The sequence below is a fragment of the Festucalex cinctus genome, chromosome 5 (assembly GCF_051991245.1).
Source record: "Festucalex cinctus isolate MCC-2025b chromosome 5, RoL_Fcin_1.0, whole genome shotgun sequence".
NCBI lineage: Eukaryota > Metazoa > Chordata > Actinopteri > Syngnathiformes > Syngnathidae > Festucalex > Festucalex cinctus.
Genome location: NC_135415.1, coordinates 22,863,103 through 22,890,602, shown reverse-complemented (window position 1 = coordinate 22,890,602; position 27,500 = coordinate 22,863,103). Strand labels below are relative to the sequence as shown.

General features: G+C 38.7%; 1 protein-coding gene across 1 annotated transcript in view; it reads left to right on the top strand.

The window, feature by feature from the left end:
* Positions 1 to 93: 93 nt before the first annotated feature.
* ipo11 (importin 11) overlaps positions 94 to 27,500 on the top strand; it is an 87,156-nt gene continuing 59,749 nt past the window's right edge. The window contains exons 1-14 of the mRNA XM_077522719.1: positions 94 to 237; positions 3,988 to 4,137; positions 5,520 to 5,620; positions 7,944 to 8,016; positions 11,602 to 11,805; positions 14,593 to 14,725; positions 15,846 to 15,904; positions 19,478 to 19,526; positions 20,076 to 20,146; positions 20,247 to 20,439; positions 21,185 to 21,337; positions 22,216 to 22,259; positions 23,209 to 23,299; positions 25,464 to 25,511. Of these exons, the coding sequence (XP_077378845.1) occupies positions 4,000 to 4,137; positions 5,520 to 5,620; positions 7,944 to 8,016; positions 11,602 to 11,805; positions 14,593 to 14,725; positions 15,846 to 15,904; positions 19,478 to 19,526; positions 20,076 to 20,146; positions 20,247 to 20,439; positions 21,185 to 21,337; positions 22,216 to 22,259; positions 23,209 to 23,299; positions 25,464 to 25,511 (1,357 nt within the window). The 5' untranslated portion in view covers positions 94 to 237; positions 3,988 to 3,999. The remainder of the gene's footprint in view (positions 238 to 3,987; positions 4,138 to 5,519; positions 5,621 to 7,943; positions 8,017 to 11,601; positions 11,806 to 14,592; positions 14,726 to 15,845; positions 15,905 to 19,477; positions 19,527 to 20,075; positions 20,147 to 20,246; positions 20,440 to 21,184; positions 21,338 to 22,215; positions 22,260 to 23,208; positions 23,300 to 25,463; positions 25,512 to 27,500) is intronic.

The window sequence follows — 27,500 nt, the reverse complement described above, 5'->3', positions numbered from 1 at the left end:
GGTAAATACAATGAATGCAGAGCGTGTTTTTTTTTTTTTTTTTGCTTCATCTGATCATACTACCGACCTGAAGCTTGTGTTTGCGGCGAACGTCATCAAGACGCGCCGGGTTGTGTTGCTGGCGCCATTCTGACAAACGTGTGTTCCCCCCCATCTCACTGCCGGAGTATCACTAAACACAGATTTACTTGTAAATTGCCTACGTCTGTGTTTTATCGTCTGCAGTGATTCCTTTAGGTGAGTCTCTTTGCATTTCTCTTAATTATCTGTCGCGTGCTCATCCCCGAGAATGAAGACATAATTGTCGGCTAAACGTCCATTGCCCCTAGCTCGTCTGCTACTGAATAAGTTTAGCTCCATCGCTAGGCTAAAAGTTAGCTTTGCTGTATTGCACATTCTGTGTGTTTTGGTCAAATATCAGTGCTATCGTAGCGAGTGGCACCATAAGAGGCCCCACAAAATACATCTTCAAATCATCCTCCGCTATGTGTAAATCATCACATGACTGACGATCTGGTTAACCGCGGATGCTTACTGTATATCAGATTTGCTCGCGATTTTCTTTTACATTTGTGATGCTTTTCAGAAAAGCATAATGGTCTGTTTTAGTGAGGTTGGGATGAGAGGCCCATGTTGGGGATAACCAATGATATGGCTAGCAAGCTTGGACGCCGTTTGTGCCATGACAAGCGGGGGGAATGTTGCTAACTTATGACAGCTACACACTATACTATACAACATAAAAATGTGACTCCTGCATGTGCTGATGTAGGAATACATAACAGTGCAGCCATTGTTAAAATGCATGTAATGGTGCTGCAGGCAAGATATGTGTAAATCAGTCAATACAGTAAATTCTTGGTATTGTGACTTGCTCCGTGTCTGGTTTGGACTTGGATGAACAGGTGGGCGTATGTGACATGTGATACTTTTTAACAGACAGAGTGTGTACCATCCTGGTCAGATCACATGATGCATGACATTATTCATTAGGGGTGTGAATTGCCTAGTACCTGACGATTCGATTCGTATCACGATTCACAAGTCACGATTCGATTCGATACCGATTAATCCCGATACGAATTTATAAGTCGATTGTTGCGATTTTTTTTCATTCAAATTTAGAAAATACTAATCAGTAAGCTTGTAGAGTGTAAGATTTATATGAAAATGTATTATTTATTTATCTGAAATTTCAGTTTTATAGAGGTTGTAATCTGTTTTATGTTTGAACAGCATTAAAATAAAATATTAAGGCTTAATGTTCCATTCATATAACATTCTTCCATGCTCAAGGTGTGAATCCTAACCCGAAGTCAGACGTTTTGTTGAATATTTTTCCATTAAAAATGGAAGTTTAAAAATCGATTCACACACACACACACACACACACACACACACACAAAAAAGGCAATGATGATAAGACGTTGAATCGGTAAGACTACCGAATGAACAATTCTGAGCTCTAAAAAAATAAAATAAAAAAATAAAAAATCGATTCGAGAATCGCGCGATGTAGTATCACGATATATCGCCGAATCGATTTTTTTTAACACCCCTATTATTCATTAACGATTTCTTTGTCATATCACAAGATCACTATTTGATATCATGTAAAAATGTTAACTTCACAATTGTCCAATCAAATAACCATATTTACATTAAGACCTTCAAAATAGTGACAATTGACAAATGGGTTCATATCTTGTGTTGTGGGGACTTGTGGCCACTTATGTTAGATGTGCATATTTTGCAGCAGGTTTGCAGAGCTCTTTGTCCTTGTCCATCTGTTCAGCTAGTGTACACTGCACTTTTAGACCACATACAGTGTCTTTATACACTTTCTTATTGCAATTTTCATGTCGTTTCAAAGCAGGGGTCACCATAATAGCACAATAATGCTATTTTCAACCGATACAGATAAAACATTCATTTAGAAAGTTATTTCGACAACCGATAAGTAAGCCGATAATTGTTTGCAAAATAAACTTGAATACAAATATACTTTGGACTCGAGTCCTACTATAAGTCTAACCTGTACAAATACATTGAAACATTGTGTAAAGCACCATGAAGCTGAATCTTATTTATCTCTGCTTCAAAGACAATCGGTAACTCATTTTGAGTTTCAGAACAAAACAGTCATGTTTTAAAAATGCAACAAAAAGCTGTGAGGGTCACATTTTGGGGAGACACAGTAAAGAAAGCCCCCACTGGCGACTGCCATGTTGAACACGAGGTCGCATGCATTATGATGTCACAAATATGCGACACTACCATAGGAGAGGGGAGGGGTTGAGGACTTGGGCACAACTTTAGCTACAACCACAACAGATGGACCAACGTGGGAAGTCTGTTATTATTGTCTGATTTCTTTATTATCTGGTTTGTCTGTATGACGTCAAATTGGTTGATAATTGCCGATAATTATCGATGGATGGATGGTGTCCCACATGTTACAAAGATCAATGATGATTGACAAATTTTAATTTGATAAACCTCTAAATATTGCATATTAAAAAAAAGAAAGTGTTGATTTCATTTTATCATCACCTTGGGTGGCTAGTGGTGCTGGACCACTGTTACTGTAGAACCCTGAAGTTGCTTTAAGGTATCTAGCCTTTTTATTTATTTTTTGCCCTCCAATTACCAGTATTTAAAAATTATGCTATTGTCATTTTTGCCAGCTAAAATTCATAGTATGATACAACTGGTATCCTCCCACTTTCCTTAACACTTCATGTTGCTGAGCAAACCAGTAACTGAATTAAAAATATCTGTGTGCATTTTCTGTACTGTTAATCCGAAATTATTGGGTTGTGTATCATTACATCAGAACATCCCTTTCAATGTTTACTACTGGCCTGCAGATGGCGGTGTTGCTTAATGCTAACTCATCTACTTGCTGAACCTTCAACAAATGGACAAAAGTATTGGGACAAGTGGCCTTTACAAATGGCATTTGTGCCCACTTTCCTCCTTTACACCTAGAACAGATTTCACTCCACATGATGGGAATATTTTTGTTCCTCTCAAATGTTTTCCTTGACACCAGATGTATCTCATGCCTGTATGGATCTTGTTTTGTAATGCTGGCACAGTAAAGTACCTTCCACAAACTGTTTCCGCATTGTTGGATTCATATAATTGTCCAAATTGTCAAGATGAAGAGATGCATATAGATCTAGGGGGAACTAAAGGGTATAGTCCCACCTCTTATTAATTAATTGGCGAGGAGGTGTACATATACCGATACATATACTCTTCTACAACCTCTGCTGGCCTCAGACTTTGCAACCTGTTACTATTCATTAATATTAAATGGCTGGAATTAACTACCTGTCAACTTATCCTGACTTTAGATTCTTCACAAAACGAGGCAATGGAATAAAACATCATCCCCTCCGGCATTCGTAACCTTCACAGGTTTTCACATGCTTCAAAAAGAAATCCTTCCCACTATTAAGAACTGAAGTCCCATTATTGAAGAAGGAAATGAACAGGGGAGGTGACACAGACTCATTGCCTTTTAAGACAAGTGAAGATAATTGTGGACCTGAGAGGCTTGAACATAATTGAAAGCAGTATTCGAGACAATGACAATGCACTTGTTGAGGTTAATGGGTTGCGTTGCCATAAATTGGGGTCAAAATATATTTGACTTCCAAGTCATTCTAATTTCAACACAATTGCTCCCGTAGGAAATAATGTGGAATTGTTTGTTGTTTGTTCTTGACTTTAAGTGTTGCTATCGGGAAACCTTTATAAACTCTACAAGTGAGTTTTTATTTTATTTTTTTCTTCCCCTGATAAGTGAAAACTGTCGTACAATTTTAAAAAAACAGAGTCTGCCAAATCTTAATGAATAGAAAAATCACCAAGTACCGGACTGGTATATATTAGGCTCTAAACTCAAAAGTTTTTGATCTCACACTAATCTTTAGCACAGCAAGAGTACTGAAACATTTCTCACTGTCTTCCTTTCAGGTATATCCAGCTATGGATATAGACGGTGCCAGTTCGGTGGTGCTGAAGACGTTAACCCAAGCCACCAGTCAGGACACGGCCGTGCTGAAGCCTGCCGAGGAGCAGCTCAGACAGTGGGAGACACAGCCAGGCTTCTACTCGGTCCTTCTGGTGGGCAAGATTTTGAATAATTACAATTGAGTTCAGTATTTTTATAATGTCATTCGCTTTAGATATAGGATTTTGAAATGCAGGAACTATTGGGTTATCATGGAGCCGGACTGGGCTAAATAGGCCTGCAGATATAAAAAAAAAAAAAGAAAGAAAAAAAAAAAAAGTCAAAATGTGAACATATTTGATTACCCAGTGCTCTTGCTGAGTATGTTGTATATTCAGCCATGGCTAGCCTCAGCATTTTCAACCTCATTCAGGTGTCGGTAAACCACAAGTTACACATAAGGTTTTATCAGGTTATTTTTCCATCTCTTTTTGATCTGTTTGTGGTCAACTTCGCATCTAAACGTTTTGTTGTATTAGGCTGGTTTTTAGTGGTTCTCGATCCAAAGATATACAAGATCTGCTTATGGTGATGTAAAATTTAGGTAACCTTGTCTTTTATAATGAGTAAAACTTTCTTATGCCTGGCTTTACAGTGCAGGTCCAGTGGCCCAATTTTGATCCTATTTTTTAGCTGTATTATTTTCATTTATATCGATGTTAAAAGATCAGTGATGATAGATCAACTTAAGTGTATACAGCGAAGGTGATGCCATTTTTCCTCAATATCAGTCCGGTATTTATTAGTAATTCCTGCTCCCTACTATAATTATCAGTCATTATCGTTCATAATAGTTTCATTCAGTATCATCATGACAGGCCAAGTTTGGCATAACCGTTACTCCACTGGCTTTAGCTGGTAATTATTTAGCTTATCCAATGATTGGCACACTTCTAATGTATACCAGATTTACAACATATTTAAGTCTACTTGTACTGTAGTTGAGATTTACAACTAGGGATGTCCTGATCATATTTTTTGACACCCAAGTCTGAGTCTGTTGGCCTTGATTTTGAGTTGCTGTTGATACTCAGACCGAACTGATACCTCTGAAATGCGTTCAGAAGAAGAAGAAAAAGAGCACATCCACATTGTTACAATTGTCTTCATTTTTCAACTGAGCTATTGCTGTTGTTTTTGGAAATGTCTATTGTACTTGATTGGTTTGTCACTTGTGATTTTTTTTATAACAGAAAACAAAATGAGTCTTCATCAGCTGAAAAACTCCATTACTCGAATTTTACGGCTTTTTTGTGTGTTTGTGATGGATGTGGGTGTATATAAGTCACCAATCTGTATGTTTTGATGTCATCAAGCTGGTACTGACTGAGAACCTTAAGTCCGGTCAGCTGAATTAGGTAAATTGTACTGTAATTTATTGTGCTTATATAGAACTTTCTTGGACCGTCAGAAACTTCACTTCTTTTGTTACCAACACTGCTTATTTTAGTCTTGTAATGTTAGTTGATGAAATATATGGCTTGTTTTCCCTTAGAACATCTTCAATAACCATATGCTGGATGTGAATGTCAGATGGCTGGCAGTACTCTACTTCAAAAACGGCATTGACAGATATTGGAGGAGAGTGGCCCCTCAGTAAGTACATGTTTTCACCTTTTAATGCCTCCCTTGCTGTTGTCGCTCTGCCACAGTTTTTATTTCACTCGTTTTATTGCCATTGCACTCATGTTTGTTTTGGTTCCATTTTCCCAGTTAGAGCTCTCCTATGTGTATTGTGCCTTTATTACTGTCTTTACTGCTACAGCTTGTGTCTGCTCTCTACCCGTCCTCCTTGATTATTTATATATCCCGCACGTTGTCATTTGAATGCATGCTGATGTATGTGGCCTTTGTGCTTTCACTGAGCCCCGTGTGTCTTAGGGTACTTTATGAGATGACTCTAGTTGGATTTGAATGGAGTTCATAAATCCACAGGACAGCAGCAGGCTCGAGGTCTTCAGTTCTGCCTCAGCAATCTTTGTGTTTGGCCACTTTGTCGCTGTTGCTTTCTTCTTCTCCACACTCTCTTCCCCCTCGTCCGACCAAGTTTGTTTTGTACCTGTCAGTAGTTTAGTGAAGTCACTTTCATTTTTTAGAGTGCTGTGTAAGGGTTTTGGGCCACCATGTAATTTGATTACTTTTGGGCTTATTGCCATGAATTGAAAAGTTGAGCGATATGGCATGATGAATGCGGGGTCACACACGAAGCGCAGGCCACGTTATAAGGTTGTTGCACCGTGTTAAGTGTATCTGACAATGTGCTGTAATGGATTAGAAAAATAAATGAATGAACAATCTGTTTTGGCGCGTAGGGTTGAACTGATTCTTCGTATTTATCCATTCATTGATTCTTCTACTGTTATTCCAGCTGACTTTGGGAGAGAAGTGTGGTATACCTTGGATTAGTTGTAAGACAACTGTTAGTGTTCACTCTCACAGTCACACAGGTGAACAACCGTAGCTGGCATACCCTGGCCCAAGAACATGCAAACTCCACACAGGAACACCATAGAATGAACTTTGAGAGTGACATGCTAACTACTAGTCCACACTTGTTCTTTTTTTTATGGTTCATTTAAATGTTATACAGGTATTGAAATGTGTCACTACTTTCGAACCTTTAACTATACAGGCAACATTTTAGATAACATTTAGCCAATCACTCACTGGAGTCTCTGACCTAATCCACGTTCTACACTTATTTGCACTTGTAAACAAGGCCAAATTTGCCACAGCTGGTATGTTTGTAGCATGACTTTTAATAGTGTTGCTGTAACACTAGATATTATCGGTTTGAAGTTTTTGTTTTCCATTGTCAGTTAAAATTATTTAAAATGTCTAGAAAAAATATTGGTAATACCGTGTCTGTCCTGAACATTCTAAATTGCCCGTGACCCTCTTCCCCGAAAGGCAACTCATGTGTATCTGTCCTGTCCGATTCCATTTTTTTCCTGGCTTGAATAATTCAGCCCTGGGCCCAGTATAGTTACCCGGGCTCGGTACCCACCCCATTCATGCATCACAGTTTTAAGATGAGATTTTTGCTGGTTTACTTGGAATACATTTAACGTCTTGATTTTATCTTGTTTTTTTTTATACTGTATTATTAATGTAAAAAATTAATATTATTGTCTAAGAAAAAGTTAGTCCTTTCCATGCTCATTGACTACATTGTGGTTGGTTGTTTTCCAAATTTTATGACCATCACAACATTTGAATGTTCACACAGTTTGTGTATTTTTCACTGTCCTTTACTTAATACCTGCATGTTTACTCATGTGTTATGAGCCAGCCCCTGGTTGCCCAGTGACGATGTATATTTTAATCTTTTGCCATTCCCAGAATGTGCGTAAATCCGCTTTTACTTAAGCACATACCTAGGTGTCGTAAATTGTTCCACCATCCATATTTACCTCCTTCTCCTCCACTGTCTGCTCATTGACGCATCGCGGCGATCATCAAGCACTCCCCCGCTCCATTAAGCCTCAACTGCAGCTTAAATCTATAGCTTAGTTTTTTTTTTTGCGTGTTTTCCAAATTCAGTGCACAAAACGTCAATGGCAAGCGCATCAGCCGCAATTTTGTAAACGACATGATGTTTAATGGAGGGAGAAGATTTATAGAAGGTTGGCAGCTGGCTGGTGCTGTTGCTATACAAGCATTTGAATTCATCCACAAGCATTTTAGTAGACACAGCTTCATATTTCTGTTTGGACTTGTGGATTTCAAATAAAGTTCTAAAGATTCTCCCAGGAGTGGGGCAGGCTTGCTGTCTTCACAATGCTGAGGCTCAGCTCTGCAAAGCACTGCCATCTTGCAACTAGCATCTCTCAGGGATTAAAAACGCAGCATTTTCTTTGCACTGTCAGATGCTATTTCTTCCTCTGAACATGTTTTTTCCGTCTGCTTCTGTTGCCAGCGCTTTATCAGAGGAGGAGAAGACCACGTTACGTGCCGGTCTCATCACAAACTTCAATGAGCCTGTCAATCAGGTTAGTGATTTCACGCCACCCCGCTGGAATCACACCTGCCCTGATGGTGGACTCTATTACAGAACCTCACAGGGAAATTCTGTCTGTATCAAATTTTGATGATATGCTATTTGAAGCAGGTAGAACATGTAGAACACTGATTGCCATCCATTTACATCAGCTTGAGATACCCACAGGCCAGAAGTAGGAAGCAAGGCTTGAAAAGTTTCTTCTTTCTCACTCTTTTTAAAAAAAATAAAATAAAACATGCAGTCAGATAGGAAAGGGCTAATGCAAACCCGTCCGTCGGTCCGTCGGTCCGTCCATCCATCCATCCATCCATCCATCCATCCATCCATCCATCCATCCATCCATCCATCCATCCATCCATCCATCCATCCATCCATCCATCCATCCATCCATCCATCCATATGCAGCCTATCGCGAAAAACGGATTGTAGGCCATTTAGCCACAAGAAATTCAACTGTTATTGTCTACAATAGCAATGTGCCCACATTCAGATCATCATTAAAAATCGCATGATAGAGATCAAACGTGTTTTTGCAAGTATTTGGTGTGCAGCTTCAGTATGACTGAAGACATATTGTTCAAGTTGAATTGTTTCAAAAACACATACTGGCGTTGTGGGTAAACTGGATTAGGCGTGGTACAGTACATCCTGAATTGGTCATTCGTCCATCTTATGCCAGATTCCACATGTTTTTTGTGATGATTTGAAAATAATACATGAATTACAGTTCAGGAACAACGAATATTTGGACTTTGACCAACATTTGGAGAGAATATGCCTTCAATGCTAAGCTATAATAATAGAAATCAGTCTTCAGCATCTCATGCAAGCGGTCAGCTCAACCTCACTAGACCTCATTTCGGCCATCATCATCAAAGGATCAGCTCTACATTTAACGTTTCTTTTTTCATTTGGCTTTTGGATGGAAAATAGATGGATGGAGGAGAAGAATACGAGTTGAGAATAATCGATGAAGATGATGTAGACTAGACTGCCACATTTACTTATTGCAGTAGCTTCCGACTTGGAAGCTGTCACTTGTAATAGAGAGAGTTGTTTTTTTTTCCGGTGTGTTTTTGTTTTATGGAGAATTTAGTTTGTAAATATGACGAAATTAGAGGTGCACCACTGTACATCATCATGAAAAGCGATTTGTATAAAGGCTTGAAGCACAATGCTGGCAGTAACAAAGCTATGGGAGAAATCTGTAGAGAAATCAGGTTGCCGTGAGCTTATGGAAATGACAACAATACAATGATTCAGATTGCGACTTCGGCGGAGCTCTTTGAGAGGCAGAATAGACACAGCCATTCAGGATCATTCTGGCTGTTCACTGGACACAGCTGGCAAGATGAAAGGCTTGAGAATGAAGCAATTTGCACTCTTTGGCAACATGCCGTGGTGTCTAAAGTGCCGCCTGACACTATTTGAAAGATAAGACGACCCAGCCCGCTGCCTCCAGGTGGGTGGACATGAACTAGGATATTTTCGATACCCCTGAAGTCCTACAGAATTTTCTGGACAAATATGCCACTAATCGCCGATCGCCGCTAGTCTGAATAGATTAATATCAGCGGGGAGGAACAAAGGCAGCGACACAAAGTGAAGTTTCATCACCAGATTAAATTGCGCAATTTAGCATGCAAATTCATTTAAACATCACTCACTGGCTAACATGAACGGATGCAAGTCATTACATGAGTGGTTATTTGGTTGAATTAGGAGCGTATATTCTATTTAACAGAACAGGTACCTCCTTATATTTGAATGAAAGTTAATAATGTTAAATAATTAGCTGTTCTGATTAGTGACAATTAACACTTTTACTGCCGCACCTTATCAAAAAAAACAACAACTTTAATACTAGAGCTGCGAGCACCTATAAAGGGCCCTCGCAGCCCGGGCCACGTTGGGGTATTTGCACATTGGGGTACTTGCACGTTGGGGTACTCGCACATTGGGGTACTGGCACATTAGGAGCAAAATTTCTTTTAACATGGCATGATAAACCTTTACATGTGGATTTTTTTTTGCCAGGTGTGATGTGTGTGTCAAGCTCAATGGGTTTTGGTGATTGTTAAGATCTGCAAAAATCAGCGTCCTTTTTTATTTTGAGGGAATGAGTTGACCTGATTGGTATTTTTTGCAAAAGTATATATACCCATCATCGCTCGTACTCATTGCACGATGTTGCTTTTATTGTCCATAGAGGCCATCAAAAATAAATAAAACAAAATAAAAAAGTACATATGTTTGGATCGGTCTGATACCGGTGAACATCTTGAGTAGTGGAAAAAGTAAAAGAATATTCATAAATGACTTAGTTATAACACTTACAATGAGTTCACAAATTTTGTACAAAATACCGTAAGTGTTTTTTTTTTATTTATTTTTTTTATGCCTCAAGGACTAGGTGGCGCTGTATTTATAACTGAATTTTGTCATAGAGATACCTTCACGCCGTGACTATAAATATAAATGACAAGTTTGGGATTTTTTGAAGCATGAGTTATTAAGCATATCCTTCATTCACGATGCTGCTTTTAACGTCCATAGAGGCTATCAGAAATCAATACAACTAAATAAGAAATACGTATGTTTGGATCGGTCTGATGCCAGTGAACATTTTGAGTAGTGGAAAGTAAAAGAATATTCATAAATGACTTAGTTATCACACTGAGAATGAGTTTACAATTTTTGTAAAAATACCGTAAGTGGGGTATTTTTTTTTCATGCCTCAAGGGCTAGGTGGCGCTGCATATATAACTGAAAGTTGTCATATAGATAGCTTCAAGCCTTGACTATAAACATACATGTCAAGTTTGGGATTTTTTGGAGCATGTACCGTTATTAAGCATATCCTTTTTCAGTGCGAAACACATATTTTGATGCCCCGCCCTCATCATATAGTATTTCGAAAAGTCAAGATTTTTCCCCCTGTCGTTGGCTCAGGTCTTGGCATGGTCCAGGTCAAGTCTTAACTCAGTTGGATGAAACGTGTAGGAGAAGTGGGCAAAAGTATGCCCCCTGTAAATGTGCAAAAATCGTCAAAAATGGGACATTCAAAAATTCGTAGCTCACTTCCTGTTCATTTTAGCATATGGGTCCAAGAGACTTTTTTGTAGGTCTTGGGCTCCCTCATACACCTAAAAATTTTAAAAGATCTTGCTTAAACATACAACCGGGGCTGGTTCGTTAAAAAATTCTAGGAATCAATAAAAACAATGTAGTTGACGTCATTTAACGTTTATGGTGGGATAATTGTGATTTTGCTAATTGCTATTAAACGTTTTTGGCGGTGAAAGAGTTAAGATAACCAACCATTCATGAATTACAGCAAACATAATTGATCTCAGGAAATTGTGTTTGACCAATGTCCAAAAAAGGGATTGTTTAACTTTGACTTTGTTTTTTAGCGACACACTGCTAGACATTTTTTTTTAAGTGATCTCTCTCTAGGATTGTTTATTTGTAACTAAATGCACTGGCACATTCCTCCTCTGCCGCCTCATGCTTTTAGCCTGTGGTCATTCTCTTTCCCGTGTGTATATGTATGTGCGTGCTTTGCCAACAGATAGCAACCCAGATCGCGGTGCTGATAGCCAAGGTAGCCCGACTAGACTGCCCCAGGCAATGGCCGGAGCTCATCCCCATTCTGCTGGAGTCCGTCAAGGGCCAGGATGGCCTGCAGCAGCACAGAGCACTGCTCACCTTCTATCATGTTACCAAAACCCTCTCGTCGAAACGTCTGGCACAGGACAGACGGCTGTTTCAAGATGTAAGTCTACAGTCGTTTCATTTGTGGTTAGATTTTGTCTCTTTAATTGCATTATTTTGTCTTTTACCAAGACCCTTTGCCAATATTGTGGTGTATCTTCAATGACTAGTTCGACGTGTTGCCTGTAGGTGATGCTGTGTATCTTCTGTTAGCCTGTCAAACATGAGATTAATGGCAGCCTCATTCTCTTTGCATACAAGTGTGCCGGTTTTGATGCATGATTGACTTACGTGTGTGTCTGTGTGTGTTTATGCAGAGCAATGTTCCCTCTGTGGAAGCTGTGAATGTGCAAATCTTAAGTTTTTCTTTTAAATACCATCTAGTGTATTCAAGAACATGAGACTAAAGCTAAAAGATGGAGTTGAAGAATAAAACATGTTTTTTAAGGCAAAGAAATGATCAAACAGACTACCAAAAGCAAAGCAACCACTGTACTCCCTCAGCTTTGGAAGTTTCCTACATCTCCACTACAGTCTCCACATCCTTCTAATCTATCTATCTTTTTTTTTTTTTTTTTAAACTTACCTCCCTCATGCCGTACCCGTGATTGGTGGTGGATTTACAGTTTCTCTCTCGGCTCTCCTTTCATTTGTTGATGAATATTTCTGTCTTAGCATTTTTAATGTGCATGGTGTTCACCTTCTGAAGGTGTTTGCTGCCATTTTCGTTTAAATGTTGGATTTTCTCAATTCTCACCTTTATCTTTGACAGTTTTGCCCCCTTTTATGTACGGCTGTATGCATTTTGAACAGCTTTGGACATTTTGCCTTTTGATCAGTTTTGACATGTACACTGTATATGTTGGAAGTCTAAGCAAAACATGGAACCAACTGTTAGAATAATTGACATCAGAGACCCATGTAGGTGCCAAAGTGTTTAAATAATGTAGCATAGTGTTTTATAAATGTGATTATTTTCAGGTTAAATGGCTCATACAGCAAAGTAATCTACACAAGGGTGCCACAAAAAGGTCTTCTCCGTATACACCTTTTAAATCATCAATGACATTATAATATTGCTCAATCAGACTATTAGTTAAGTGATGCATAGTATAAAATATCATACTCAAGAGTGTGACACCTCTCAAACATTGTGGAATTCCCTTACATGCAGATGTCACCCCGCCGTAGTACGTATCTGACTTGATCGCTGAAGCCGGATAATTGCCTGGTTGACTTTGTTCCCCGTTCTGTGGTGTAAAGGTGTAAGATCGGCCAAAGACTGTGGAGTTGTTCAAATCTGTGGGGCAAGGAAGGTCAGCTGATGCTCAGGCACTTTGTCTCAGTCAGTTTCTGGATCATTCCTTGTGTCTCTGGAGCACATTTCCCTTGAAACTTGGTTGAAGTGTGTCTTAGGTTGCCTTTTGTTTGCTCAGTATGAGGTTGAAATGCATGTCAGTTTGAAAGTGGAAAGCAGTGAATAAAAGCCAAAGCTCAGCATTGTGCTGTGACCTCCCTTTCGGATGGGAGGTTTAATTATCCAGCAAAATTAGCTGAATGTCTTTTTGGATCCTTGTGAATTGTCTTTCATGAAATGGGAAATCAGTGTGCAGTTGGCAGATTTTTCTTTCTTCTTAATTGAAAATGTCCTCGCGTCTCCTTTTGCAAGAGCAATCCTACGTAGTCCCGCTCCGGGAGACTACGTAGGATGGAATGCTGTCTTAAACCAAGGACTCACAGTAGTTGTCATTCTGGGCCTGGTACTGGCTTGCGACTTCCTCTTAATACGGATTGATTTTGATCCAAAATGTTGGAAAATTGCAACACTCTGCTCTCATCTCGTGTTCCAACTATGGAAGGAGTAGCTAAAAAGTTGAAGATTCTTTACTCAAGACATGTACTTACTTCAATGCCTTTTTGAATTCAGAGAAAAAGAAAATACATGGGATGCAAAATTCACTATGGGAAGGGTTGCAAATGAAGCAAATAAGTGATTTTACAGTGAAACTTCCAAAGTTGTTTGACGTTAGGTGACTTTCAAGTTTTCCAATAGGAAATACATGCTTAAACTGACCATCAGCAAACTTTAAGAGAATGCAATGTTTAAAGTCATATTTTAGTCTTCTTTAACTGTCCAAGAAGTATAAATAAAAGTTAACCACTGTATAATACAATACAAATGAACCAGAACAAAAGTACTAACCCTTTGAAGAAGCTTAATAGGAAGAGAAAACGGTGTTGAACAGCGAGGTTTTGCTTGACTCAATTAACCCATGTTGCGGTGTGTATAACAAGCATCTACTTGGTCTTTTTGTGTGTGCAACCCGCAATGCTCGGGGCCTACACCACATTGAGTATGTGTATATACTTCTATTAGAATGAAAATCAAAACCCAAAGCTCATTACTGTGCCCTGGCTGATTGTCTGAGGTAGCGAGCCACATGATGTACTGCACTGTTAAAAGGACCAGCAGTGCTTTTGGTTGCCTTTGATCATCTTATTTTGTTCTCCTGGAGTATATGCCTTCCCGGAGAAAATGTAATTGGTTTGGGGTCCAAATAATGTTATGGGAGTAAAGGAAATAGCCAGTTCATTGAGACTTAAATTAGTCCTGTGATTCTTGAGGTCCTTATTTGCTCCCTACTTTTCTTCGATATTTATTGTGTCTATTCTGTTTATGAGTAGCTTTTACCATAGCCGCTTCTGCCGATAGTGTGATTATATTTTTCCATGTTATTTGAAGATGCATTCGCTCCACACGTTCACTGGCATTTTGTTGAACACGTCCACTGATCCAGAATGATTTGATCAGCGTGTGATTGACTGTTTTGTGTGTTCATGTTGGCAGTTGGCGTCGGGCATTTACAGCTTTGCCTGTTCCCTGTGGAGCCACCACACGGACTGCTTCCTGCAGCAGATCTGTGCCCGTGATGAGACGGCAGCAATGGCATCGCTGGAAAGAACACTGCTGTCTCTTAAAGGTAGTTGACACGAGGTAGCACAAACCTGCACCACACACTAGCGATACACTATTTATTTTATTTATTTATTTTTATCAACTGTAAATTTGCTGTTACATTTGCTTACTAAAATGTTCAAAATTCATTAATCACATGTTTCCACTCCCTTCCATACCCATAGATGGTAAAAATGCTTCAATTATATACCATGTTTAACATACCAGTTACGATGTAGGGACATATGTGTGGTTTTGGGACATCTGGTTTGAATATATATATATATATATATATATATATATATATATATATATATATATATATATATATATATATATATATATATATATATATATATATATATATATATATATATATATAGTTTTGTTTGTTTTTTTAGTATTTTGGAATATATTAAATTTTTATTTGGGTGGAGCCAATCCTTATTTTTATAAAAAACGTTTTTATTTTTTATTTATTTTTTTATATAAAAACCGTTTTTTTTTGCAACACAAATTTATATGTACATGTGTACTTTGGTGTCAGGGAACTGCTGTATGTTTGGGATATGAGCTTTGTCCTGTGTTTGGAGAAGCTAAGTTTAGCCTGCGTTGTTTGTCGAAGTAATCATGAGCGTTTTCTCTGCATGTACCTGTGAACCTGCACTCCTGTAGTGTATTTTATTATTTTAAAAAAAAAATCTAATCATCTTAAGTCATGTACTTTTGTATTGTAAAGGGTTACGTGTATGTCAGATGAGATTAATAGGATTTTTAAATGATTTGGGATAATAGTTTGTGGTGTGTTTACAGTTTAAACTATAGACAGAAAAAGAATTCTGAGGTTATGTCAATCACTTGAAGTTTTTCGCCATTCGCTGCAAGGCTCAGTCCCTTCTCTGAGAAAAAGAAAACCCTTTTGAGTATAAGTGCACGGCTCTGCTTTGTGAAACAATACAATACTCGTGGAACCTCTAATAGTTAATAAACTATTCAAACTGTAAAACACTGTCTTTATACAGAACCGCTTTTACAGGTAGTATAAATAAAAAAAAAAAAAAAAAAAATGGTGAGGAAGTCTTGGGTTCCAGTCTATCATGAATAAAACATTGTGAATGCTATAAAATGTGTTTTCCCCTTCTCAGTACTACGCAAGTTGACTGTCCATGGATTCCAAGAGCCGCAACAGAATATGGAAGTAATGGTGAGTGTCATCACTTTTTTTGCTTAAATTGCACATTTCCCCAGGAAGAACGATATTTCAGCATTTCTCCATGCTTCATTTTGAGTTCAGTGTGCAAAAATGTGGATGGCCATGGTGATTTGAAAAGCCCGGAGCCATCTCCGTGTTCAAAGAGCCGAGAGTTTTGTTTGAGTCCTTCTTCAACTGTCACCGTAAACAAAGTCCAATCCATGATCGTATTTCATTTTACATCCTATCACCACTTTATGACCCCCCGAGTCTTTTTCTCTTTTTGCTTTCACACTTGAAAATAATAAATGTGCGAACGCCTCATCCTTTTGCACTGCAGATGACTGCTTCCTGTTCACTCGGCCATGTTTTTTTTAAACGAATATTGGTACCCTCTAAGTTAAACGCCCTAACAATTGTACTAGCTGAACAATTAGTTCATCCATATTTTGCACATTGAACTCAGAATGTGTTAGACCGTCCGTCTAAGAAGACTTGAGTTTAAACGCAAAAGCTGTCAAGCTCCAAATAGATAAAAATAAAGCCACACTACCAGACTTTCTATCGTGGCATTGTTTGATCCCTCCCTCTTAGCTTCAACGAGTCCCTTTGTATTTACGTCAACATTAATTCATCATTTGTTTTCAAATGTCTCCCCATTTCATTTCTTGTTAACTCGTTGCCAATTTACTGTAGCTTAGCTTTTACTTTATGGTGAATGTCTACTGAAATTGTTGCTGCTTCTATTGGCTCATGCAAACCCAATGGTGAGATTTATTTGTAAATGCAAAGAACTTGGGAAGCCTGACTGTAGCGTTACAGATTGCATTCCACGTTGAAGGTTCCACTTTGACTTCAATTAACAGTTGACAGTTATCACATTATGATCTATTCCAATTGCATAAAAAAATTAGCCGTTGTCATGTGTTTACCAATATAATGTTTGCTTTAGCTTTGAGTGTTTTCATCTAAATATGCAATTGTATGATCTAATTAGTCTTGACTTCTACTGTATTTTATATTCAAGTATCCTTGTGGTCCATAGAAGATAAATGCAGCGAATTAAGGTCATTGCATATGGCTGCATAATTTATGGTTGGTCTCACTCATTCAGTTTATGGCACTTGTTTGCTCAATTGTCTCCATCGCAGACTTTCTATTTTCTACATTAATCTTGTTTATTATTATTATTTTTTTTTTAAGTTTTTAGTTTCAGTTGGTCAACTTGTGGAGTCTAACCCCCCCCCCCCCCCCCCCCTTTTTTTTTCTTCAATTATTTGTTTGTTCATTTTTAATCAGTGATACTCAGTCTGTTAGAGCACAAATTAGTTAAGTTCTAGCGAGAAGTCGTAAGGTCTTACAGCGGCTGTAATTCACATTAAAATGCTATTTGCCTCGAGCTGGTTATTCCAGCTCAGCGGGCGGACATAATGGCTTTAGAGTTAATATTTCATGTTTAGATTGGATTTACATGTTGTGAGTATCTTAGGCTAGTTCCTGTTTTAGCTTGCAAAACCATTTTCCCTCCAATGTTCATTTAGCATCCTTGGATTTCCCTCTACATGTATTCTCTATAGTAAGGGAGGGTACCTTACAAAAAAACATGACATTGAATGTATTTCTGTCACAATGTGCTATTGTCTTTTTAGAAACGGCTAAAGTTGTAGCCATTGTAATGTTGCATGTTTGGGTCACCAGAACCAATAATGCTTCTGATACAATCAAAGCTTCACCTGATATGGAAGTGGAGTCAAAAGAGGGAAATGTATTTTCAAAAGTGGGATGGTTTTTGGCGGAGTACTCGTTCATCGCATCTGTTGACATCACAGTGTAAACATACTAACAGCTTCCCAGTGACTCAAAACATTTTTTTTTGCATGTAAATGGGTAGCTTCACGTAGAGCTTTTAACCAAAGTGCTTCATAATTTGCCTCACATTCACCATCAGTGGTCTGACCACATGTGGTAAATTTGGGAAATCAGTTTCTCTAAAGAATATGGAAGGAGGTTGCTTCTGTTGAGTGAGAAAGAATCTGATTTGGTCTTTTCACATTTATCCAAAGTATATGTACAGCAGGGATGCATATTTGTCATCCAAGGTATATTCTACACCGATAATCAATTGATCAGTTTACAGGTTTCTAGGGCCAGAACTGCACCATATTACTTGAAGTCATGGGGGGAGAAAAACAGTACTATATATTGAAGTGTACAAACCAAGTGAGAAAACAATAAAACATAGCCAAAAAGGTAGTAGAGCAGTTCAATACGCCGTCTCATTCTTGTGAGATGTCTTTCTTTGCTTGAAGCATTTTAGGTAGTAGATAATCCCTGAAAACCAGAGGATCTAAATTTGTGTGCCTAATGCCCCCTTTTCATAGCAGAGTACTGTTACCTACTCTGCTAACTATTGACACATTTATTTTTTTACTACCAAGTACTAGTCGCTCAAGCTTCCATGTATCCCAATCTGATGCCATACGGGTGTCTTAAGACACAACTAGTCATCACGTCAAATGCCAACACACATGCTACTGTTAGCGTACACTTTTCCCTTGCCATAGCTCTGGATGCTGAAGTATTTTGCTCCACAGTCTCCACTTTGCTGCACCCTTCAGGTTTCTTATGCAACATTGCTGACAAGTAAATATAGATGACCCTCATTCCCCTCCAATGTGATTGTGAAGTAGAAAATCAACCGCTCCAAACTAAGGCAGGTCGAGCCAAGCAAAGTTGTGCTGTGCAGTGGAAAGGCGGCATAAAACTACAGCTTTTATGCCATATTTACATACGCCTGCCATATTTTTTAACGTTAACTCCTATCACATAACTGCAAATTAGACTTACCAGTACCACCCAAATAAAACCTTTCTTCTTTTGAAAAGTTGTCCTTTTGTATATCATAATAGTTTCACAATTTGCTTTTATTGCATTATTCCTCAGCTTTCTGTATTATCTATAATGTAATACCTTAAAGCACTGCTCGATAGTTTATCGGCTTCCATTTGCAGTTTATAGTAAGAATCTCAGTGCCATTTACTTTTCGTATGTTTGTATGTCTTCCCAATGGGTTACACTTGTCCTATCATGACACCTTCTACTGAAAAATAGATATGGTTGCAATCTCTTTCTCATCACTCATTCCCATATGTTCTATATGGTCATTATTCTAGTGCGTTTCATCCACCTCCTAGCTCAACAAATGATATGCCATGAAAGTGGTTTTCATCCTCTCCTACTTCAATTTCATGAACCCCTCACGACTTAACTCTTTTTGGAGGGTCTACTCTATGTGGTGGCCGGGCAGTGGGTGTGTATTTGGTGATTAATGATGCCACTGTTGACCTCATTGCTCAACACTAATGCAGATCTTAACAGACTGCGTCTCCATCTATCATCCTATTTGTTTAGTCTCGGCTGCACCGGGCTTTGGAAAATTGATTCTCTTTCATCCTGTATGCGGCTGGCACTGCTATTTATCCACCTGAGTGGAGAGGCAGGTGTAACTTTGCTTAAATTGTGAGTGCCTGAACTGCAGAAATGTGAGCAATTAAATCTTGCTTCTCCCCTTTTCTACCCTTTTAGGGTTTCCTGAATGCAGTGTTTGAAAGACTAAAGCAGTTCCTGGAATGCTGTGAGTACTTTTTCCTCTTGGCTTTATGAAATATGATCAGTTGTTGAATGAATGACATGATGAAAGACACCAAAGTTTGTGACGCTATAATTTATAAACTATAAGAAGTCAAGAGTCAGCCGATGACATTTGATAGGTGTCTTGAAGTAGTATCATATTTTTCATTAGAATTCATGCAGTCGTATCTCATCGAGAGAATTCTTATAACATTCATAGTAGTCTGTACACTGCTGCCAAGGTTAGAGCTTTATTTGGATCCGATTGAAATTTGGTGCATTTGTAAACTGTTACTTAACTCTGCCCAAAGTTATGCAAAAGGGTGCTTGCAAATGAAACCTGTGTCTCCATGAGAGCACTGTCACAAATTATGGAAGTGTTTGGTTTGGATTGATGTATTACAGTCCTCTAATTAGTGTTGCTTTTGGGACCAACATACAAGCATTGTGTTTACTGGTACAGGTTTAATTCCTACAACATCACAATCATTATGAATAATTAAGACTCCAGCTGTTGTTGTCCAACTGTCTTTTGTTTCTGGTGTCATTTTAGGTCGACAAATTGGTCCAGGCAGCACTTGTAGAGAAAAGCTGGAAAAGACTATCATACTTTTCACTAAAGTTGTGAGTTGTACATTATAAAGAAAGTCAATGGTAGTTGATGAAAAAAAAAAAGTAAAATCTAACCTATTTTTCTAATCTATTTTTCTCTCCTTTTCTTTAGTTATTGGATTTCTTGGAGTACCATCCCTGTGCATTTATACCTCTAATTCAGCGCTCGCTGGAGTTCGCTGTGAGCTACGTGTTTACGCCCATCGGGGAAGGCGTCACATTTGAGCGCTTCATCGTCCAGTGCATGAACCTCATCAAAATTATTGTTAAGAACGACGCCTACAAACCTGCCAAAAACATTGAAGGTAGGGTATGAATTTGTTTTGTTTTTGCAACATAATCCAAAACTCAGAAAACCTTGACAACTCCAAGCAGGCTTTGGCCAACATTGGAGTGGTGTTTTCAAGCCACGACACGCACTAAAACAGCAAAAGAAACATAGTTTGTGCTGCGAAAGCGCCAAGACCTTTATGTCTAAGTAGCAAGGGGATCAATACTATTTGAACTGATACCATTGACTAAGATCGATTCCAAAACATTGATACAGTTGATACTTCTACTACGGCTGGTTTATGTCAGACTGAATTGAGCTGAAGACCAAGTTTGTTTTCGTGTTCCCAACTTCCAGACGGGGCAATATAGTAAGCCACAAAGTTAAAGAGCCTAAGGGAAGATCGAGCCTCGGCTGACCGACTCGGCTATTGGCAGGCATGTGACTTGTTTTTTCGACCCACTCTGTCAATCACATAGACAGACAGGACTCTTGTGTATTCGCAAGTATGACGGGTCCACAAACAGTGTCGCACTAATGAAAGTATAATAGGAAATGACTTTATCCTTTATTGGCTGACTGATCATATATTTTAATGCAGCATTTGTCATTAGTATTATGAATAATGATGTTGGAAATCACTTTTTCCTGCATTGTTGCGCTCCATAATAATAATAATTGTTGTAATTCAGGAAATGTTGGCAGAGACAAAAGACAACAATGTGCCAGCTGAATTTTGAATATTTGCGTTAAACAGCTTCATTGTCTTGTCATTGTAGACAGTAAACCGGAGAGTCTGGAGGCTCACAAGATCAAGACAGCTTTCTTCACACACCCCACGCTGACTGAGATCGGACGCCGGCTTGTCTCCCACTATTTCCTCCTCACGGAGGAGGAGCTGGCCATGTGGGAAGAGGATCCAGAGAGTTTTGGTAAATCTGCAATTGAATCCAGATTTAAGAGAATTCCCTTGCAAATTCTAATTATGAACAGACTTTGACAAGCATTTTGTTTCTTTTCAGAGCAGCAAGGGTTAACTGGCTCTGATGTATGTGAATTTGGGAGACTTAGTTAATTCATTCGTTTTGTAAAACTAAAGCAAGCTCCTTCATTATAGTCAGAAGCTCATTGATTGTTTCTGTAACTCAGTAGTCATTTCCAACCCCTGGCAAAAATTATGGAATCACCACTCTAGGTGGATGGTCATGTAAATGTTTAGTTTTGTAGAAAAAAAAAGGCAAGTCAGAGATGGTTCACAAAACAATTTTATTAAAAATGTCACCCTTTTGGCTTTAAAGGGCAAGTCAAGTCATTTTCTTAATATGTTCTTTAGTCAGTCTCATTTTGTTTTTAGAGCAAGTACAGGAAAATAAAATGGAATCACCTAATTCCAAGAAAAACATTTTGGTATTAAAAACAAATAACAACATCAGTATAATTGCACACATCAATTACATGTCTGCCTGTCTGTCAGCCGTCATTGAACGAGCAATTTTGTAGTTTGTGTTTAGTTTTATTATATAATACACCTTGACTTTTCACATCTTTATAATTGCATGACTTGTATTATTTAAAACGTTACAAGCATGGTTTTAGGATGGACGCAGATGAATTAATTGCTTCACAATACATTTGACGTTACCACAACTTGGAAATCAACCATTTTATTCTGGAAAACCATTTGATGATCATTAAATTTGAGCTCAAATGGAGGAGTGGATTGGTTGAGAGAAATAGAGAAACTTTCCAAATGAAGGCTTCCACATGTCATTGAGCACCATCTGACTCCCTCTCGCCCTCTACTCTGCAGCTGTTGAGGAAACAGGAGGCGACTCTTGGAAATACAGTTTACGGGTGAGTAAAAACTTCTAAGTCTGAGATATAGACAACTCGGCCCATGTTGTTTCTTCTACTTTAATGTCTCACAAGTGTCCTGTATTAACTTGACTCCCTGATCATACTAACTCTGGGAAAGGTTTCCTGGGCACAGTGTAGCACACTCACATATTGTAAACACAACTTTTTCCCGCATTATGTTATGGCAGCACCACTACTCAGCGGGAGGGCTGGCTTTGGAATATGTAACAGAAAAGTTAAGTAAAAGAAAAGTTGTTGAAAGAAAACAAAATATTGTGAATGCCATTGAACATAAACTGAAAATAGGGTTAGGGTTAGCCAAACATTAAACCATTGTCATTTTAATCTCTATAGAGTACACAATGGTATAAAGCCAGTTGCCCTTTTTCACACAGACATCCTACAAAATTGTCGCGTCTGAGGCGCATCATAACAGCAGATGAAGCGTTTATCTGCCAGACAGTGCAACAACTTTGTCTACTTTTTAAAGTGACATGGTACCCTACAACCAGATAATGAGATTCACGACTTGTTGGACAGCGGCAGCTACTTTCAACACAAAAGTCAGTGTTGCATTCCAATAGTATTTTGCACAGCCTACTTTGACCTTTGCATCAGCATGCTGTGAGGGGAATTGCTCAGGATGGTTTATGGAGGACATGTCACCATGCAACTATTCCTTCCGTGTTCATGAATTCCGGTGCCTGATTAGAAGTGACTCTTACCCGTCAATAAACCTGTGCGAATGTTGCCGGTGAATTGGCTTTTTCTGAGTCACCCGTCCTTGCTGATCTTTTTAGGCTTGCAGGGTTGGCAAGATGAACGTGTACACATGCCTCACTGGACATTTTGTGCTTTGTACTTTTTACACCTACAACAACAGCCGCATTATTGTCATATTTTTCCCAATTATTCATGTTTTACTTTTCTCTCTATTTGCTTTCAGCCCTGTACAGAAGTGTTGTTTTTGGATATCTTCCACAACTACGGCCAGACCTTGACACCTGTGCTCCTGGATATGGTTCAGAATCTCCACGGTTAGTTAATTCCTTTTCCAAGAGTAATTGCTTGTTAAAACATTACAACCTGGGAAGGAACCCATTTCAAAACATAACTGAAAAGATTTGGGGAAACGGGGCATAATCCAGAAAATGGGGGGAATGGAGTCATAAAATAGGTTGACAGCCTATAAATGAGTATATTTTGACAATCTTTTTGTTGGCTTTTGAAACTGTATATTGTAATGAATTATAAAATTGTTTATTTTGCTACTGATATTGTATTTTGTATATGATCCGTCACGCCAACTTTTCTTTGTGGTGGCACACCCACACATTCTTTCTATAGAAAGCTGGCACATGGAAACGCACACTCACACAATTAAGGGACCACAATAGAAATAAGCCGATTTATTGTTTTTTGATCCCTTTAGCAGCAGTTGTGTTGATGTACGTTTTTATACATGCATTGTTGTCAATACAGATTTTGATCGATTGATCAATCAATCAATCTGCAAAGTGACTGCTATGATGGCTGCCAATAGTCACATATAACATCATTCTCAACAGACCTCAATTAATTGCCAAATAAGTTAGTTAGCCTGTTCCTAATTAGCATCATTCTCAGCATCTTACCCAATTGATGACCACATTTTGGCTGCTTTGGAAAAACGTCCTTGGAATTTGTCCCATTGTCCCCTACATTGCATATAGTCCTCCTGTCAACATATACATATTTTATAAAGCAGAAAAGCATATAGGTTGTTTTGCATTGGCTATTGTGGTACATGTAACCGCTTTATCAACACCCTTGACTTCCCTTGTGACAGACTACTATTATAACCACTCAAGTCTCCAGTACTCACAAGCATACACAATATGCCTTCTTGCTCCTGATAGGGACTGACATTTTGTTTTTGGTTTGTTTCTGAATTAACAGTGTCAATGCACACACACTTTGTTTTTGTAGGTTTTGCTTCCGGCCTCTCTCCCATTCTGCTCTCAAGTGACAAAGTGGAAATAGGTTCCACCGGAGCAAGAGCGACAGCAGATTAGAAAAGTCTATGGTTGAAGGGAGTCAGCTATTGATTTGAGACCTTGGTGCACCACAAGGACTAATAGAGGTAGTAAGCAGACCAGTGAAATGGCATAGATATGGCTTGATGGGATGGAACACAGGTTGCTGAAAATTACAACCTTGTGTAACTAGTCCATTGAATATCTCAAGTCTCATGACAGAGGCTAATATTTGATTGGTGTTAACTCACATTAAGTTGGTTTGCTCTCTTCCCTGTTCAGTAAAGGTAATGTCTTTTTGATACTCCACCGACAAGTTTTGTTCATAACCCTGCCAAATTTGAAATCGGCAGGTCTTTAAAATGAGGTTTGAAAATGGTGAACCATCAAGCCTTTCTCACTGCTTTCAGGTTGGTGTGGGCGTTCAACTCTCAATCAAATGCATGTAGGTTTAGATTGATTTCTTAAACACATTAAATGATACTTGTTTTTGGCTTTAGGTTTCACCTGTGAAAACTGCATTTTCTGTTATGCAAACATGAAGACCTGTGCCCGGTTGTTAAAAAACTCAGTTATATTTTAACCACTGGTTAAGTAGGTTTAACCGACCGTTAGGAATTACATGCAGGACAAACATAATGCCTGAATAATAAAACATTTTTGGGTGAGATTAGTTTTGTAACAAGTGCACAAATGAGTTCTTGCACATAATGGTGGTTTGTTGTTCAGTAATTTTGTGCCGTCCGTGAATGGGTAATTATTATGCACAAAAGCCCTTTCCATGTGGGGGGTAAAAAATATCACAGCATGTGGTTATTGGCTTTTGAAAGGTGGATTTTTTTTTTTTTTTTTAATACATAAATTGAGCATGAAATCTATTAAGATACTGTGATGTACATTGGTTCAATAAAACATGCAAGTATTTTGTCCATATTTAAAATAGCTTTTTCCTAATCATCAGGTTTAGAAGTGTTTGTGATCTTATGTACTGATGAAAATTGTGGCTCCCCCATCTTTTAAATTGCCCATCCCTGTTTAAATTATTTTCTGTACATAGGCAATTATCACTTTCAGAGGAGCGTCAATTGTTATCAGAAATTCTCTATTGACAGTCAGGCACAGTCCCTATCCAATCAAGTGAATAGCAGGGATCCACTGTAGTTACGGAAGTTATGTTTTTTTGCAGGCCCAACCAATGTGGAAGATCCTGTTCAGTTGTTAATGAAGGACGCAGGTGAGTCAAAGCTCTTCTCTCTACATCGTCACAGTGTTTGTACTTCTGCGGAAGGTCAGCGCTGCTGCTTGGGGTGATTTAATGGCATCCAGAAGTGAATCAGATTGCCTCCCAAGTGGATACTTCTACTAAAGCGTTTCCAGTTGAGACATCATTCATCTCCTGGCAGTCTTAATAAAAACACAACTTGATAATGAATCTGTACACTGTGTGCACTGCTGCAGATAATTACAATTGTGTCAACTGTTGAAGAGAAAAATGTGTGATGAGTAAATCATAACCATTTTAACAGCACTCTTAATAGAATCTGACATTAATGATGCGGTTGAGTTGTTAGTCGTCATCCCACAATAATAACCTGAGCTTGGTGTCTGGACCCGGCACTCTTGCTCATCATACAGGCTATAAAACAATATGTGTAAGTGAATAAATAGTATTCAGGGCCCAGTTTGTTGTCAAACCACAACTAGGTAATTTTACTTATAGTGCACTTCTTATGGAGATTTTAAGTTTCACAAAATGTACAGTATCCAAAGCACTCCGAAGTGGTTTACCCTTATACCATATTATAAGGATGTTTATTTAACTACAGATATGAGAAGGTGGGGGTGGATGATAACAAAAAATAAAATATGGAATGTTACTGTCATTTTTTCTTCTCTCAGCTAACAGGAAGAAATAACTCTATTGAAATCAGATTTCCCAACTCCAATTTTTTCCCAATTTGGTCTGGCTGATATGAGGATCTACCAGCCCAAATGCTGTTATATATAGACATTGTTGCAACTCCCGCTACAGTGCAGCAGTATGGAATAAGGTGGGACAACACTACCTTTGGCAAGGGGATGTGAAAAAGGCCAGCTTTTTCACAATTCAAAAGACAGACACTCATAAACAGGTTGGCCTGAAAAGACCTCTAAATTAACTTTCCGCCAAAGAATTAGACGTCTATTTACTGAGTCTGTAATCTCTTTAATTGCTTGGAAGAAGTTAGCTGAACAAAACGTGGTTTTAGCAGCGTTTCCGACTTTCCTGACAGTTCCATTTACCTGCCCTGAATACTCAACCTCTGGCAGTGTTTCATTGATAAGAATCCAAGCGCTTGCTTCAGCACCTTCAGCCCATCTGTCTTGTCTGACTCTTTGTACTTGCGCATCTGTTAGTCAGGATGAATGAGGGCAAATTTGATCGAGAGGTGTAGCGCTGCCTAAGCTGCACTCGGCACTTGCGTCAGTTTTCTTTTTTTGTTTTTTTGTTTTGCCCTTTGAGGCGTATGTGCACGCCACAGTCCTGCAGCCATCTACTTTTGGAGGACATTATCTTGGCGCCCTGCTCTCACAGTAGCGGAAGCCCTGCAGTCATCGACATCCTAAATGCTTCACTGACTGCATGATTTCACTGTTTCAAAATGGGGCATGGGCCATATAGCTGCGTCAGACAGTTGCTCTATCGCTGTAATTATAACTCTTGTTTTTACGGTCTTCACAACAAATTCCCATTCCACTGCAAATCTGATCTGTTCCATTTTCTGTATTGCTTGGTATCATTGGGATTTCTGTGGCAAGTTTTCCACCCGCATTAGTATTAGAGCTATAATGGGGGCAGGAAGCTGACATTGCATTGATATTCCCATGTTGGGAAATACTGGTAGGTGTGAAGTTTAACATCCGCCACTTTTCTTTTCCCACCCCGTGATGTCATAGTGTCGCTGTAGCCTTTAAATGTGATAGCGGGATGCTGTGCTACTGTGCCAAAGTGAACGGTGTTCCGGCAAACCCTGTCTTAGCTTGGTTCTGCGCTAAAGGCAACGACCTCTTGTTGTTGCATCTATTGTAAAATTTGTACTATATGCCATGACTTTTTTTTCCCCCAGCTGTAACCCTTGCGGCTTTAGCAGAAATGTGATTACTTTGCGGATTTTTCCCATTCCCAGGAGCTTCTTTTTAACTCATACAAGTAGGCTACTTTCTATTTCATAGCTGCGTGGAA